The following is a 17629-nucleotide window of genomic DNA, read 5'->3' as shown; positions in this document are numbered from 1 at the left end:
TTTCTCTAAAAATAAATAAATAAAATCATTTTTTTTAAAAGAAAACAATCCTTAACATAATATGTAAAAATTCTTCATTTACTACAATAGGTATAAAATAGCAAAAGCTCTCAGAATAAGAGGAGAAGGCAGCAACCTTTATTGAGCTCTTAAGTTCCATTATCTGGTTTAATCCTGTCCTCAAAACAACACTAAGCATCATCTCCACTTTATAGGGATCTGAAATAACTTATCAAAAGCCATTTGACTAATAAATGGGAGAAGTGGAATTCTACTTAAAATTTTGTCTGACTCCCTTATTTCTACAACCTGCAATACACCACGATCAGACAAGGTGATCTATCTACACTGATATGCCAGTCAACATAAGCTGCATCTGGCTAAGTTCCTTTTGATCTCAAGGGGCTGAAAAAGAGTGGATCCAATTTCAGATAAGAGGCAAAATCACTGAATATTTTATTTTTAACTGAATCTACATAAACATATCTAAACAAACACTGCTTTAACTGTAAAGCCTTAGCAACTGAAATCAGTCCTGCTCACATCTCCCTCAGCCTTGCTAGTTTAGAAACAGGTGCTCCATAAATACATAATAACTGACTACATGTCTCACAATTTTTCTAGTATTTTTATTCCATTCAGTTGCAGACTGAACATGACTCACTGTTTGGCACAAACACTACATAGTGACTTCTTCCTCTAATGAATGATAAGTTCTATCATCAGAGATTTTCATAAAGGGGGTTCAGACACAGCAAATCAAACTAGATAAATTAATTTTATAGAAATTGCAATATACTGTGTAATTTTTTCTTCACTCAAATCAAACAACACCGTAAGCATCTTGCCAGAGTGTTTGCTGCTTAGGCAAGACAGAGATCTCACGTGTGTGTGTGTGTGTGTGTGTGTGTGTTTATGTGTAGTGTCGTATATATGTATCTATGTGTCTATGTTAAAGGGGCTTTAAAAAATTATCTTCATTCTCTTGGCCAAAGTATGAACCCAACTCATGTGTTTAAAACAGAAAAAAAACCTTCCGGAATGTTCAGAAACAAAAGCTGCACGCTTACAAAGATTGAGTGTAAAGACAACATTCTCCTTTGGAATACTGTTCATACTGGTGGTGCTAAAGTAGATTTACAGTTGTTTGCATGGAAAATAATACAATAATTAATAAGTAATATGTAAAAGAATAAGTTCTGTTTCACATATTCACAACTGTAAACTTATGTCTGTCCTACCCTGTATGTCAATGGAAACTGTTTTCAAATGTATCCAAAAAAGAATACTACTATTTGGCAACACCTTACTGTTGGAGAAAGTGTTGAAAACCAAAGTCCATATATTTCCTAAGCAATAAAAAATTACTTCTTTTAGGATACTAATACAGTAGCATGTAGGAGTTGCAGCTTGCCTTAATTCCAGTTCCATCTGCATACTATATTTAAATACCTAATTTAGGTGGTTCTCTTATTTTTTTATCATCAAAATTCTGCATTTTCCTTAAAACACCCAAAATGTTTGGTATAAGATTAATAAATCACTTGTTTATTATATGTAACAGGTATGTATAAAGATTTAGAAATTGGGTTTTTTTTTCTTTTTAATGTTTAGCTATACAAAACTGTGAAAAAGGCTATGTAATCTCCCTACAGTGTTTTATATAAAATAAACACTTTTAAAATTAAAATACCAGGGTAACTATTAGACACTTTTCTTCTCCTTAATCGTACCAGAGGCCCCTCAGGAGGTTACTTGGGCTTCTCCGCGCTGATCAGATAGAAAGCATGAGACAGCTCCAGAATCTCGCCCACTCACAAGCATGCACTCAGCTGCGCTGTACTAGCAGCAAAGGTGATAGAAGACGAAAAGACTCAATTGTCTGTGTAAGGGCCTGCTGTCCACTCGAGGAAAAATCTGACTTTATCTACTTTTTAAGACTATCTCCCAGGGCTTTCATCTTCCGTTTTTTGCTCAGAACACCTCACAATCCCATCATGCCCTTTCTTGTGGTCCCTCTCCACAAACCTTGGTGCTTGGCCAGTGCAGTCTCTCTTTTTCACATCTAAGAGTTAGTCTGGAATCTCGGTTTGAAATAGACAGGTACCTGAACTACATGGCTGCCTCGAAGATTACTGACTGTAACACATGCTGGAGACTTGTACATGTTCTCATATTATAATGAGAAAATTAAAAGGTAAGTCTAGAAAGGCCAAGATGGACTTCCCTTAAGATTCAGCTAGTTATTTAGAAGGAAAACCAAACTAGAACACAGGTTTCTTTACTGCTTATTATTTTTTACTGTTCATTCAGTTCCAACCATGTGGAACTCATGCCTCAGTTATCCAGAACTGTGGTGTTGTTCCTGAGTTAACCATTACTTGTCATTGCATGTGCAGATATAATCTAAATGCAGCGCCTACAGAGTGTGTTCGGGGGAGTCCCTGTATCTCCTATAATTCTATGTAAGAGTATGAGTGTGTACAAAGCAGAAGGCTCCAACAAGTAAAAACCACTGGCCACATCAAGTACATGTGACATATAACAAAAGTTTATGCTGATTCAAAATACAGATTCAAGGATGATTTATTTATTCATGCACAATCGAAGAATGGTTACTGCGGGAAAGTGAGCAATATTTAAGGCACTACTACACATGTGATCACTAAAATAGTGGAACCACTTCACCCAACATATCAGGTCTCAATACAGAAAACTTGTCTGTAAAATATGGCTCTCACGCCCTCTTCCTTCACCTTCCATTATACAGACATACATCTCAATATTAACCATTTTAGAGGGAAAAATATATATAATCACATGCAGAATAGAGCATGATTTTCTCTAACATACATGTTTAAATAAAAAATATCAACTAAATTTTATCAAATGGTAGTTATGTGCTAGAATCAGCTAAGAGTTTAAGGAACTCATTTTCTTAAAACCTCCAGAAGTAGATACTACCGTTGTGACCAGTCTGCCAATGAGGAAGCCCAGACTCAGAGAGGCCGCCGTGTGCCCACGCTCCTCAGCTCTGGAGGCATCTGAATGTGAACCCTGGTCTCTCTGACACCAAAGACTGGATCTTAAACATCCCTTGGATGCTGTAATAAAATATTAATATTTAATGTTGCAAAGTGGGAAAGGCTTAAGAGGCCACCGATCAGGGCCACACACGAGCGATGGCTGCGCAGCAGGACACGCAAGCAGGGAAGCCCTTCGAATCCTCGCGCTCGTCCGGTGGGTCTTGCCTTCCTAGGCTGTTACCAATAGAGAAGGGAGACAGAAATCCTGGCATCTCAAAACACCAGGCAAGTCTGCTGCTTTTCCCTCCAAATGGGGCTACTGATCTAACTCCTTAATCAACGAAACTTTCACTATCATTTCAAGATCAGTTTTCAAAATGAGGCCCTTCTCTGATTATGACTTGTTGGCATTTTTTAATCCCCAAAAGAATTTCCAAATGTGTTTTTAAAATCCTGACTTTATTGCATATATTGAGCTGTGACCAAAAAAAGAGCCACTGCAACTATCAGGCTTAGCCCATTTCAACAATGAGAAAGCCTACAATACCGGTAAAACTCCCCATTTTTATAGTGATTTTCCTCTATGAAGTTCTTACCACTTCCCTTGGTCCACAGTGTTTCTATGCAGCTAATTATATGCACCTCACTAACTGAGACGAACCAGGCAGCAGAACTGTCCATAATCAGAACAGTAATAATCTTTTTAAAAGCTTAATACACAAGCAATGTTATTCTCCATAAACCTGTGTTAGCCTCTAAGTACTTCAAAAGGCAATACAAACTAATTTATTCATTGAACAAATGGAGCACCTTCTATATGCCAGGCACTGTTCTATTCCACCCTTATTCTTCTATAAAACTTAACAGACATTTAATGTCACTACAAGTATCAAAAATCAAAACACTAAGGACAAAATTTAAGTATTTCATGTCATATTTCTAGTAAGTGTTATCCTCAGACAATGCTTTCTTGTGGCAACTTCTTAATCATCTATTTAAAATGTATAGCAACTTTGCATATTAAAGATGAACCAACAATTCACTGACAATTTTAGATATAAAGAGGACAGTCGTTTTGTACTCAGAATTTATTTCATAAAGGCCTTCTTATGTTACTGAAAATTTCCATTTCATCAGGTAGACCTCAAAAACACAGCTGACCTTTGAACACGGCAATGAGGGTCAAGAACCCATTTACACATGGATTTTTACTCAGTAAATACCTGTGCTGTTTTCAGTCCACAGCTGCCGAAGGCCATTATATATCGGGACTTGAGCACCCAAGGATTTTCGCATTTGCAGGGGGACAGGAATGGGGCGGAGAACTGGTCCTGGAACCAGCTGACAACGAGGGATGCATGCGTTTTTAGGAAACAAGTTACAGGCAGGTTTTCGATTGGGTGGGGTGCGGGGGGCGGGCAGGTGGGGAGGGTTGTCGCCCCCAAGGCCCCGCGCTGTTCAAGGATCAACTGTAACGCCTGCTCTGGATTCCTTCATTGAGTACACACTGCCACACACGCAGCCCTGCTTTTGAGGCCAGCACACATTCCTGGAGACTGGCAGAGAGACTCTGGGAAACCCTGACTGCCTGTACCGTCCAGAAATGAGTTCATTTGTGAATAGACTGCCTGTCATTCAGCATCTGTCAAAAGCCTGAATAAAATAACTGGTATTTCAGGGAAATCATCTGAAAGAGACATTAACTAAATCTAATAAATCAAATCACCAGAATGACGTACACTTGTATCACTAAAACTTTATTATGCCTGAGTCTTCTATCTAGTTTCTCTAAAATGGCATGTGAAAATGCTTATCATTTGTAAAACATTCTGTCCATATGTTATCATCATTTTTTTAAAGAATTTAAACAATTGCTTATTCTTCATACAAGAGAAAAGTCTGCTTCTCCTGGTTAATTGGTATACTTCCTTTCATTAATCAATGCCAACTATAATTACTACTGCTTCCTCTTTTGCCTTGACTACTATTTAAATTTTTAAAAAAGCAAACCTTCAGTTCCATGCAGATGCCGGGCTGTCCATGCCCTAAGACCCCCTTCTAACTCCCTCCAACCCCCTCCACAGGGCACCCCGCAACCTTTACCAGGTTCAGTCCTTTCGAACACCTATCAGTGTTAAGGTCACCTCAAATCCTTTCTCAAGGTAGACAATAATAAAACATACAGTACATCCACTGGGCTTTTAGACCGAACTAAACCTTGAATGTCCAAAAAAGCAAAGCACAAGGTAAACAAGATTAATCACTTGGCTCCAACTTCCTATTTGCACAGGTTAAACACAGACCTCACCAGTAGTGCCTCCAGCATCCAAGAGCATAACCTAGCTCCATGATGGATCAACTGAGTAAGCTCAGCTATTTTGAGTATCCATTTGCCAGGCACTGATAGGAACTGAAATCATATAAATGAGTCAATCCTGGGCCTCAAGGAGATTAAAGTCTTTTATGACAAAGAGGAACTGTCTTAACCGTCTGGAACAACCCTGAGAAAATTCATATTAAGATAAATTCTGAGTCCAGTGTTTTGACGATCAAGAAACAATTTGACCACTTTGGGGCACACACCCGTAAGAAATGAAAGCAGGGACTCAAACAGGTACTTGTACACCTATGTTCGCAGCACCATTACTCACAAAGCCAAAGGCAGATGCAACCCAGGTGTCCACCTCTGGACGAGCGGATAAATAAAAGGTGCTGTATACCTGCACCATGAACCGTTATTCAGCCTTAGAAAGGAAGAAATCCTGACACATGCTACAACAAAAGTGAACCCTGAAGATGCCATGCTAAGCCAAATAAGCCAGTGCAAAAGAACAAATACTGTATGACTCCACTCATGTGAGCTTCCCAGAGCAGCCGTGTCTGTAGAGGAAGCATGGTGGCGGCTGCCTGGGGGGCGGTAGGGATGGGAGTTAGTGTCCAATGGGGACAGAGTCGTAGTTGAGGAAGATGAAAAAATTCTGGAGATGGTAGCAAAACAGTATGAATGCAATGCCACAAAACTGCACACTTAAAAACGGGTAATGTGATACATTTTTTATGTATATGTTATCATCTGAAATATTCAAATTATTAGGGATCACCTGAACATTTAGAGTTAGACAGTGTTTCCTTCATTCAACAAGTATTAACTAAAGACTGACCTATGTGTTGTACAGGTTTTTCCTCTAAAATCCACGGAGAACCGCAATATAACGCAATGAAATGAACGCACGCGCGCGGGCTCTGAAACCCAACCAGGCCAGCCCTAGCACTGCCAGCCGCAGACTCCTTCCTCCGGGCAATAACCGCAGGCTTAGTTTCCCTGCGTCACGGTGAGGATTCAAGGAGAATGCCCCTGAAACACCTTGGCACAAGACAAGGAGGCATTTCCTACTAGTAAACATTCCCCTCGCCTTCCCACAAGTAACGCCCACAGGATGTGAAGGCCCCAAGTGAGAGAATGTCTATTCAGTATCTACTTTCTCAAAGGAAACGAGCATCTCACATGGCAGACAGCAGCAGGGAAATAAGTATCTCGATGCCATACAAGTCCTTCTTCCTGGAAGGCAGAGCTACACTGAACATAATGCCCAACATGTAACACCGCAAAACCGCTACCAAATAAGATCATGAGCCACATCAAAACAAAATGTCTCCTATAACCAAGATCACAAGGTCCAGCAATGGCAAAGCCGCCTCCTGGCACAATTCACACACCGAGCCGCCGCACTGGACAATCCTCCCCCTTTAAGGAGGTCATGGCAGCATCAGGAGTGAAGCAAGTCCTTCCTAAAAGAATTGCAGGAAAGTTAAGTCTTTCCTCCCCATATTAAATTTGACTAATACATCTCTTTTTAAAACAGCATCTTGATGCTGTGAATAAACCCCTAAACCAACATTACCATTTAAATGCTTTAGAGTGACCCTATTAAAAGCAATCTTTAGTATTTCTAATCCATAGGCAGGGTAAGTTTTATAAAATATGGCCTAAAATGAAGTTCTGAAATAACTCCATGGGTGTATATACACGGCATACATTACATATAATGTACATGTGCCACACATAGCTATCTAGTTTTAAAGACAACACTTGGCGAAATAAACTGATTATTCCAGAACCTGCTTCCTGCAGATGTTGGTAATGCTAAAGTTACTATCACGAGGCTCCTCACCCAGGATCCTGTACCATCCTCCACCCTCTAATAAATTACTGGAGCTCTTGGTTAAGACGGGTATTTTTATTTAGAAATGTTAATGTTTATATCAATACATTGTTCAATTTAGTTAACCTTTTTTTGATTTGATCTTTATTGTATATTTCCACTACCATTTGTCCTTTCATAAAAGCACATTTAAAAATATATATACAATTTCCAAGTTACCGAACTTCTGCCCTTTTCCATTCACTGAGGGCGCTGCAATTGAAGAACTAGCAACACAAAGACAACTGAAAATCAGAACAGTAGAGATTCAGAAAATTTAAGGAAGTACCGCACAAGGCACGGACTTCAAAGTGATTAATTAGATGAACGTTGTGAAACCGCGCTCCCTCGCTGGAAGAGCACTCGGACTTGCGTGGGTCAGTAACGCGGGCCTTTTCAGCACGACTTTCTGCTCACGCTCACTCACACACACACACAGAGACTAAACGCTATAGAGCAAGGACTCCCCACTCATCTCCGTTTTTGCAAATATTCAGGCTACTGAGGATACATTACGTGGTTTGTTAGCTCTGTGTTGCAGGCGAAGCCATCGGGGCAGCTCAGCTTTTCTAGGTAATCTACATAAATCTGAGTGCCAACTTAAAATATACACTGATTTCCCCGAGCTTACAAATCCTGAAGAACGGCTCCTCTGCAAGTCCAGAAGTTCTGGCACAAAAACAACGGAGGGGAGGGGCGGAAAGATGGCCTCGGTCACCCGCCCCCTGGGACCCAGACCTGGTCACCTGCCAATAAACACGAACAATCCTCTCAATCCTTCCCGGGCGGGCCCCAAGGCTTCCTTCCCTCCCGGCCCTTTCGAGGGTGTCCAGTGACGCCCAGAGCAGTGGCCGCCGCCACCGCAAGTCCTTAGGATGCTCCCGAGACGCCGCTGCCGTGTCCGCACCGCTCCGTGCGCGTAACCGGACCTGTCAAACCCCTGCTCTCCAGCCGGCCGGGAAGACGGCTGAGGACGCTTTCCGCTCAGTGTGCGGAGGTGCCCGCGTCCCCATCCAGGGCCGCTGCGACCGCACTAAGTGACTCCAAAGCGGCGACTCAGGACGCGCGCCAGGGTTGCGGCAGGCGCAGAGCCCGGCGGGTGGGCTCCGGCCCCGCAGGCCGCGCCGCCCAGGACCAGGCGAGGCCGCGCCATCTGCCCGCGCCGTCTCCGCCCCGCAGGCCAGGCCGGAGCGCGGGCCCAGGGCCGGGGCGCCCACGCGGGCCGGGCGCGGAGGCGGGCGCGGGGCCGGGCGGGGCCGCTCCCCGCCCCGGACACAAAGCGGCTCCGCAGGAGCCCGCCTCACCTGCAGCACGGGGCGCCGCGGGCCTTCAGGAACCATCGGACCCCGCTCCGGCGCGTGCGTCACAGCCCAGGCCTCCCGGTGCCGCCCGGCGCCGCCGCCGCCGCCATTTCCTCCCGCTCGCCGTCGCCTCGTCCCCGCTGTCAGGTTACTCCATTCACCTGGGCCTGGAGCAGCCTGCGCCGCGCCGCGCCGCGCCTCCGCCTTCACCCCTCCCGCCGGCGCCTGCGGAGACTGCGCAGCGCCCGGCTTGCCCGAAGCCCGCGCACAGCCCGCGGCAACGGCGCACCGCCGCTTGGAGAATCCCACTGGCGCCCGCGCCGCCCCGTGCACCCCCCGCCTCCACGCACCGCTCGCTCAGAGCCGGCATGAGAGCGAGCCTGTGATTGGACAGAGCGCGGCGGTGAAAGGTTAATGCCGGCCCGTCAGCCACTCAGGGGCCGGGAGACAGCGGACGCGGCTGCAGAGGCTGTGGCAGTGTTTGCGGCCCAGCGCCTGTCCGGCCCCTGGCGTTCCCCCGATGCGGCCTCGCGCCTTTGCGGCCTCCGTGGGCCCGCCCGCCCAGGTTGCGGACGTTCACTCAGCGTGGCAGAATCTGCCGGCGCTCGGAATACTCCTGCCTCCATTGTTGCCCTTTCTGGCACCCACCGCCCCTGTAGGGACAATGGAGTCAGTCAGGCTCCCTCACCCGGATGTCCGGACAAACATAACTTAGCGGTGTTCATATAACCTTGAGTAGGGGCCCGCATGCGTAGAATGAAGCCCTGTTATATAACCAGAAGGTCAGTATTGGCACCCTGCCGGCTTTGTGTGCACTCAGTATAGGAGGGAGTCGGGACTTCCCTCGGTGCGACTTGTGGCTCCGTAGGTGGCCCCACCCCGGAATAAAGGGGAGTCCGACACCCCCAGAGCTCTGCCTGTGTTCTTCCGTCTGCCCGAATCACGTGTGAACCTGCCTGGCCTCGAACGCTTGCAGGACAGTTGGCGCAGCTGGCAGAATGCGTCGCAGTCCGGTATGGAGCCACCGCGAACCCCGGAGCGGGGATAGAAGGGTGGCCTGCCACCGGTATGGAGTATTCGGTGGCAGGGCTCCTAGTGGCCTGGGCTCCCCACCCAGGACTGGCCCAATGTTAGTGGTGCATCCAACATGGTAGAGAAGGCCCTGTGGGTGGGAGGGGAGATCCTGGAGAAGCCGAGTGCCCGAGTGACCGCGGGGCTTGGGCTGGGTGTTTCCTACAGGTTTGCCAGCTGTGACGGAGACAGAAGTGGAATCACAGCAGCCTCCGGCCACCGGGACGGGAGTCCAGCTGGCGCAGCCCAGGCGGTTGAGCACACAACTAAACGCAGGCTGAAATAGATCTGGCCCAACAGTTTCGGCTGCTGCCGGGGGAGCCCCTGGCGGCGTGGCTCCTCCGCCTTTGCGATTTAGGGGTGGATAGTATCCCGTGCACTGATAAAGAGACGGAGGAGTTGGCTTCCCACACGACTCATCCCTCCCTGCGCAAGTGGCTGCAAAATAGCAGGCCACACGAAAGGGGACCGGGCTCTCGCTCTCTGTTAGAATGGGTCATGGCCGCTCTTGGCGACATCTAGGCGAATGCAGGAGACATGCCAGACACTGAGTAAATGGCAGTCCTACGCGGATTTAGTGCAGATTCTGTCGGAGTTGGGCATGCGCCAGGCCATATTTAATCTCAATACTCAGGGCCCCGATCTTGGCTGCTCTAGGGCAGGAACAGGAATCTGGTGCTTCAGCACGCCCCCTCCGCCTCCCTTGGATCCCTTAAGGCTGTTTTGGCCCCATATGTTGGGCGCTGTATTAATGACGTCACCACGATGGTGGCAAGTCTGGGAGAGGTGATGGCAGCAGAAAGGAATTTGGGGGGTATCTGAAGCCCCCTCTGTTTCGCAGGCAAAAAGCGACCCCACGCGTGGTTGAGCAGGACCCAAACGTGGGTGGATCTTTTGGGGGCTGGAATAGATCGAAGTAAGATCAATGGGAGGCCAAACGCCTCCTTATTAGAACTGTGGAAACAGCTGCGAGGTGACCAACGCTTCCTGCGGCCCCAGAAGAAGGAAGTGAAGGGAGAACCCCAGGACGCAACCTGTGAGGCCCATCCTGTCTGGCTGGAAGACCACCTAGCTGTGCCAGCCTCCTGAGGAGAGAGGAGATATCCTTTGTAATTTGGAATAGGGGGAGGGCCAAGGAGCACGTCTAAAGGGCTGGCACGAACTGGAGGCCGCATGTGGAATTGACTATCCACTGGTCCCCTACAAATGTCCAGCGGGTCCTGGCTTTAGTAGACACAGGAGCAGAATGTACACTCCTGTATGGAAACCCAGACAAGTTTCCGGGACCTGAGGCCTCTGTCGATGGTTATGGGGGACGCAGTGTGAAGGTGGAAGCTGTGCAGTGCTCCCTGGGTATCGGGCGATGCCCCCCACCATGAATATACTGTGTATGTGTCCCCCATTCCTGAGTACATCCTGGGCATTAATGTGCTCCCAGGGTTGTGGCTGCAAACCCCACTGCAGGGGAGTTCCGCCTGAGGCTGCGAGTGGTAAAAGCCGTTCTGTGGGGACACGCTGAGCATCCCCCCACCCCGTTCAGATGCCACCCCCATGACGGGTGACAATGGTGAAGCAGTACCCGCTGCCACTGGGGCCCATGAGGAGGTCAAGAAACTATAGGAGAGTTGGGAAAGGTGGGGATAATTAGGGCCGCCCATAGTCCCCTCATCTCCCCCATATGGCCAGTGCGGCGCCGCACGGCACGTGGAGAATGACAGTAGATCCGCAGGAAGCTCAGTAAGGCCATTCCCCCAACACCTGCAGCGGCCACCCCTGTGATAGACTGCATGGACCGATTAACTAATGAGCTGGGAACTTACCATGTTGTAGCTGATCTAGCAAATGCCTTTTTCTCCATTGATATTGCTCCAGAGAGTCAAGATCAGTTTGCTTTCACATAGGAAGGCCGACAGTGGACCTTCACAGAGCTCCCTCCAGGGTATGTGCACAGCCCGACCATCTGTCACGAGCTTGTGGTGGAGGACCTGGCTCGGTGGCCACGGCGTGCAGCAGTGCGCCTGTTCCGCTGCATTGATGATGTTTTGCTAACCAGCGATTCTCTCACAGAATTAGAAGGGGCAATGCTGCAGGTGTGGCGCATCTCTCCAGCTTCCACTTCCAACTGGACTTGGTTACACCACCAGGAGAACAGTGCACATCCCTTGTGGAATGCGACCTGGACCGACATCCATGCCGGGGCAGAGCAGCAGTATGACTAGCCGCAGCCTGTCATCAGCTACTCCATATGGGATGACTCCGGGCGGCTCAACTCCGTGGAGTTGGCGGGACCAGCCCCCTTTGTATTGAGAGCCCTAAAGGACAAAGCCAAGTGGACGGGACTCCAAGAGCTGTGTGTCAGAAGCCTATTCCTAAGCATTACTGGGAGGTGCGGAATAACACGTGGGCCGCAGTTCCCCCTGAGGCCCTCTGGGTGTGTGGTTCACATGGGTGGCCATACTTGCCCAGAAATTGGACTGGCCATTGTACCTGGGGGTGGCCTTACCTGCCCGCCCGAGTTCAGAAAACTCTTAGAAACTGGCCAGTCAATTGGGAAGCGTGTAAGATGCAACACTGGGTAAAGCGTACCCCTGGTAGTACCATCCATTAGCCATTTTTTCTCCTCAGGCCCCTTCTATAGTCACTGAGGCTAAGATAACTGCTTTATCTTTGCACACTGTTCGTGCATGGAATGCAACACATGATTCCTTAAGCCTCTTACATGAGGAAGTGTATCAGTTGCCCTGCAAAATCGCATGGCCTTCGCCATGCTCACTGCATCACGGGGGGCATGTGCCGTAGTTGGGGCCGAATGCTGCAGGTACATTCCAAATGTCCGTCGCAATGTAAGCCAAGCTCTATGGCATTGGCTTCTGAGACCCATGCTGGCGAACGCCTGACAGGTTACCCCCTGCAGGAATAGCAGGCCTCCTTAACCGCCGAATGGTGGTGGGTCCTTGCTGTCTTGGGCGGCAGTGATTGTGTTTTGGTTGCGTGCTGTTGCAGCTTGTATTGTTATTGCAGCATTTGGGTGCAGGGCTCTGCCCTCCTCCCCAAGGGACCCTCGCGGAAGACACCCTCACGTAGATTGTATGGCGAGGAACCCTGAAGGGGTGGGAAGTAGGGACAATGGAGTCAGTCAGGCTCCCTCACCCGGATGTCCGGGCAAACATAACTTAGCGGTGTTCATATAGCCTTGAGCAGGGGCCCGCATGCGTAGAATGAAGCTGTTATATAACCAGAAGGTCAGCATTGGCACCCTGCTGGCTCTGTGTGCACTTAGTAGAGGAGGCAGTCAGGACTTCCCGTGGCATGACTCACGGCTTGTGGCACACTGTGGATCGCCCACCCCAGAATAAAGGCGTGTCAGACGTCCGCATGGCTCTGCGTGTATCCTTCCATCTGCCCAAATCCCGTGTGAACCTGCCTGGCCTCGAACGCTTGCAGGACAGCCCCCTAAACAGGGCTCTGTCTCACGGCTATAACTGTTCTCCAGAGGGCGCAGCACCCTTATGCCACTTGCCTCCCATTTTCAAAGACCTACCCACTCTCCTGCCTCGCCCTGCGGTAGTGGCGCAGGGGACAACAGACCCCACCTCCTGCCCCCAGTCCAGGAGCTGGCACAGCCACATACTGAGATGGGGACAGCAACCCCCCGTTGTGTAGATTGTTCATTTGCAGAGGCTGCGATCAGTACCACACCTTGCAGCTGTGAGTTAAAATAATGGAGGCCAAGTGAGCTGGCTTAAGGTAAATCCTATTTATTTATCCCAAAATGTAGGCATTTCACCCAGAGGACTCCCCGCATAGGTTTCCTCCAGGCGAGGTATGGTAACAGCAATTGCACCTCTGCTCGCAAGAGTTAGCACCTACTCTGTGCTAGACCCTGTCTAGGTCATCACGGCTCAATGCAGAGGCCTACTGAGCACTTAAAATACAGCGAGTCTCAATCGAGACATGCTGGTCGCAACTTGGATGTGTGTGTTCTTTACCAAAAAAATGTAAAACATCTTGTTAATAATTGTATATTGATTACATGTTGAAGATATTACATGTGGTAGTATCTTTTCATATATGGGAATCAATGTTAGTTTCACTTGTGTCTTTTTAAAATGTCAGTGCTGGAAGAGTGTTCATGCTCCCCACAGCTTGCATTATATTGCTGTTGGGCAGGCTGGCGTAAGCCTGTGGTCCTTCTGTGGACCCTGTGAGGCAGGTGCTGTGATTTTCCCCCACCCCCTGTCTTTTACGGTGAACAAAATGAATCACTTCCAGCAAGTAAACAGCTAGTAAGTCAACCACTGCGATGTGAACCCAGGTGTTCTGGCTTTGAAGCCGGTGTGCTCCAGCCACCTGCTGTGCTCAAGTTTCGTCTTATAGTTACTGTAGATTCACCTAAACATGGAATGTTCACGGGCAAAATGAGGAAGCAGGCAGATGCTCTCGGCAGACTTCCCTGAGAGTAATGTTCCTTCTGTGGCAAGCGCTGTGGGCAATAGGACTCCCCAGCAACATGCGGGAAGGCTTCGGGGAGAGAACTTCACGAGAGGGACGGCGTCTCAGGGCGGCGGTAGCCACTGGGGCCCGCCAGCCACGGGACTCTGTGGGCAGGGAAAACTCTCCGCCCCTCCCGCTGTCCTTGCAGTCTGTCAAAACGAGTGGGCTTGTCTGATTTCATCAATTTGAAAATATTTTTCAAAAAGTACATATCGTTCGTCCATCAGAAAGCATAAAGGGTTTACTGTAAAAAGAATCTCCTCGCACGTGTTGCCACGCCCAAACAAGTAACCACTAGGTTTTGCTCATTCTTCTAGAAAATATTTTTATGCCTGTTGAAGCCAAGACGATCCCTGACTTACAAAATTGGTAGCATGCCATACAGGATTACTGCGTCTTGCTTTTTATTACTTTATATATCAAGAAGATGTCTAATGCAATGTACACAGAGCTCCTCACTACTTTTTTTAATTCCCATAACTTTATTGCCAGGATATGCCACAATGTATTTTACCAATACTCTACTGAAGGACATTTAGAGTTCCAGTCTTTCCAATTAAACACTCATCCATTTGGAGCTGATTCAGTATATGGGGTGAGGTATGGATCCAAAATAATATTTTTTCCAGATGCCTACACATTTTGCCACTTATTGATCATTTGTCGAAGGGTTCACTTCTAGACTCTATTTTGTCCCAAAGGCATTTTGTCCATCCTCCAATTGCTGGTTTGTTTTAAATCCGGAGACAAAATCTTGTAAGGGATCATGTTTCATACTTGGTTGAGATCAATAAAAATCTTAGCGCTAATATTTCAGCTCCTATTAAGCTACAGTACAGTGCCATGTGGTATGCATTTTCTGTGGGCTAATTTTTATTTTCCCTTTGCCCTGATTATATTCCACAATTTGTTACGTTTTTTATTTTTATTTTTTTATAGAACAAACCAGGATATAAGCATACCCTTTGTTATTACTCTGTTTACAAGTAACAGAAACCAACCTGAAGTAACTTAACCAAATTGGGAGAATTTATCACCAGGATGTAGGAGTTTCTCACCAAAGCCAGGAACAGGAACACAGCCACATCTTAGCCAAGGGCTAGAACCAGGTGCTTGAAAGCTTCCAGGAACCCAAAAGATACTCTGGGTCCTTTGATTTTGTGTATATCTGCTCCATCGGGGTATCTCTCTCCACTAGTTTGTTCTCTCTGCTTTTCTATCTACATAGGAGAATATAGCCACCCCCATATTCAGAGAGGAAATCAGGCCAGGGTCAGGGTCAGAGCCCAAACCAGGAGGGTTGGGCAGCAAAAGTCAGGTGGCTGGGTGTATAGAGAAGATGACACCAAAAAAACCCCCAAAACTATATTGAGGGTAATAGGAGCCAGATTTCTCACTGTTGGAGAAGGGGTGACAGGTACAGTAATGAAAAAGGCAAGAAGGCTTGTGTGATTGGATTGGAATTAGAGGTATTGATGTGAATTCAAGGTGTTCTATATATAGCTATAAAAATAAATATAAGTGTATTTTAAGTACCACAGAAGCCTGGAACATCTTACTGTGCCAGGAAGTATGAAAATGTTCAAGGAATTATGGAGACATTTCAAAATGCCAAAAAGACAAAGCAGTCATCTTGAAGGGGCTTCTACTGGCCAAATCTGGGGCAATTTTAGCATCAAAACAAATTATTATAAGAGACTACAACTCATGTAATAAAGTATAATCCTTGAGTTCACACTGACATTTTTAAATGAATTAATAAATATGGAGAAGAGACAGCTCTTACTTAGAGGGGAAGGCAGCCAATAAATTTGGAAGGAATGATGGAATTAGAAAAATCACCATTTGGCCATCATCAGACAAGAAATGTCAATGTTCGCTAAGTCCAGCTGGTAAAATTTGGACAAGGAATGAGATATTTACATAGATCCAAAGCATCTCCCCATAAAATTCTTTAAAAAAAATTGAGAACTTCACAAAAGAGAATCTAGCACACACTACCTTACACAAGTATTCAAAGTTAACTGTCAGACTTCCAGTCAGAATGGCAGCACAGGTAGACACGGCTCGCCTCCTCGCACAACCACATCAAAATTACAACTAAACTACAGAACAACCCTCACTCAGAACTGTCAGGAAGCAAGTTGAATGGAAGTCTGACAAGGACAGAATTAAAGAAGCCACATCCATCCAGACCTGTAGTAGGGGTGGAGATGCGGAATGGGTTGGTCCCACAGCCACATGTGGCGGATAAAAATTCAGGAGGGCTGTCTTGGGAGTGAGGGGTCCGAGCCCCACACCAGGCCCCCCCAACCCAGTGTTCCGGTGCCGGGAAGATAATTCCCCACAACTTCTGGCTGAAAAAAACCAGCAGGGATTGAGTTGGGAGAAGAAACTTCCAGAGTCCCAAGCAGTTTCTCTTAAAGAACTCACACACAAATTTACTCAGGCTCACTCCCTTTGATCTCCAGCACCAAGGTAGCAGCTTGAAAGGCACCAGTGGCATACAATACAGGGAAGAACTGAAGTGTCTGGCATCAAGGCAAGAGCTGCGGGACAGCTTTCTCCCAGACGGAAAGAAGGGCAGAGGCCATTGTCCTTTTTCTGCACCCTCACCCTACAGAGACGCAGAGCCAGCAGGTGGGTGCCTTATCTGAAACACCATCAACCTGGCTAATACTGCCCTGCCCAACTTACCAGCCCACCCAAGCTGCTTTTCCATGTGAATGGTTGGTCTTGGCTCATGCTTCACAATGTCCTAAATCCTCTCAAACAAGCAACAGTTGGCCTCAGTGAACTCCTAGTCCCCACATCTCTCGCTAAGTGGCCCCACACCCGGCACTAGCAGCAGCCAGCCTAGATGCATAGCTTGGCTTCACCTGGGAACCACCAAGCCCAGCACAAGTAGCAGCCATCTCAGATTGCTTTATAGCTCGTGCAGGTTGGCCCTGGCAGAACATAGGTGGAGGCTGACCTTAGCCGGCACCACCAGGGAAATCTCAGAGCCTGTGCACCAGTGGACACATCCAGACCATGTTAGAGCACCACCACCCTGCCCCTGCACAGTTGATCCTCCATGGACGGCAGAGGTTGGTAGTCAGTAGTCATAGCCAGTTCTTGCAGCTGACTGGATAAATACCTCCCATTAACCAGCCAACAGCAATCAAGGCTCAACTACAAGAGGAGGGTGTACTCAGCCCAAATGGAGGGTGCACCTCAAGTACCCTGCTTGGGTGACAGGGGAGGCTGTGCCACTGGATCCTACAGGACACCTACTACATTAGGCCACGCTACCAAGATGGAGTCAAAGCAGCTCTACCTAATACATAGAAATAAACACAGGGAGGCTGCCAAAATGAGGAGGCAAAGAAACATGGCCCAAACGAAAGAACAGATTAAAACTCCAGAAAAAGAACTAAACAAAATGGAGATAAGCAATCTGTCAAATGCAGAGTTCAAAACACTGGTTATAAGGGTGCTCAAGGAACTCAGTGAGTACCTAAACAGCATAAAAAATATATGGTCAGAAATGAAG

At 47.4% G+C, this 17629-nt stretch overlaps 1 protein-coding gene across 3 annotated transcripts in view; it reads right to left on the bottom strand.

The window, feature by feature from the left end:
• DICER1 (dicer 1, ribonuclease III) overlaps window positions 1-8858 on the bottom strand; it is a 63967-nt gene extending 55109 nt beyond the window's left edge. For all 3 annotated transcript variants that reach the window (XM_054567070.1, XM_054567069.1, XM_054567072.1), the window contains exon 1: window positions 8533-8858. Coding sequence is in view for 1 of the 3 variants with exons in the window: in XM_054567072.1 (XP_054423047.1) it covers window positions 8533-8568 (36 nt within the window). In the remaining 2 variants the exon portion in view is untranslated. The remainder of the gene's footprint in view (window positions 1-8532) is intronic.
• Window positions 8859-17629: the final 8771 nt, after the last annotated feature.

This window comes from Pteronotus mesoamericanus, unplaced genomic scaffold (assembly GCF_021234165.1).
Source record: "Pteronotus mesoamericanus isolate MK-2021 breed Mesoamerican mustached bat unplaced genomic scaffold, CSHL_Meso_final contig_182, whole genome shotgun sequence".
NCBI classification, from domain to species: domain Eukaryota; kingdom Metazoa; phylum Chordata; class Mammalia; order Chiroptera; family Mormoopidae; genus Pteronotus; species Pteronotus mesoamericanus.
Note: the sequence above shows the minus strand (reverse complement) of the source record. Positions and strands in the feature narration are given on the sequence as shown.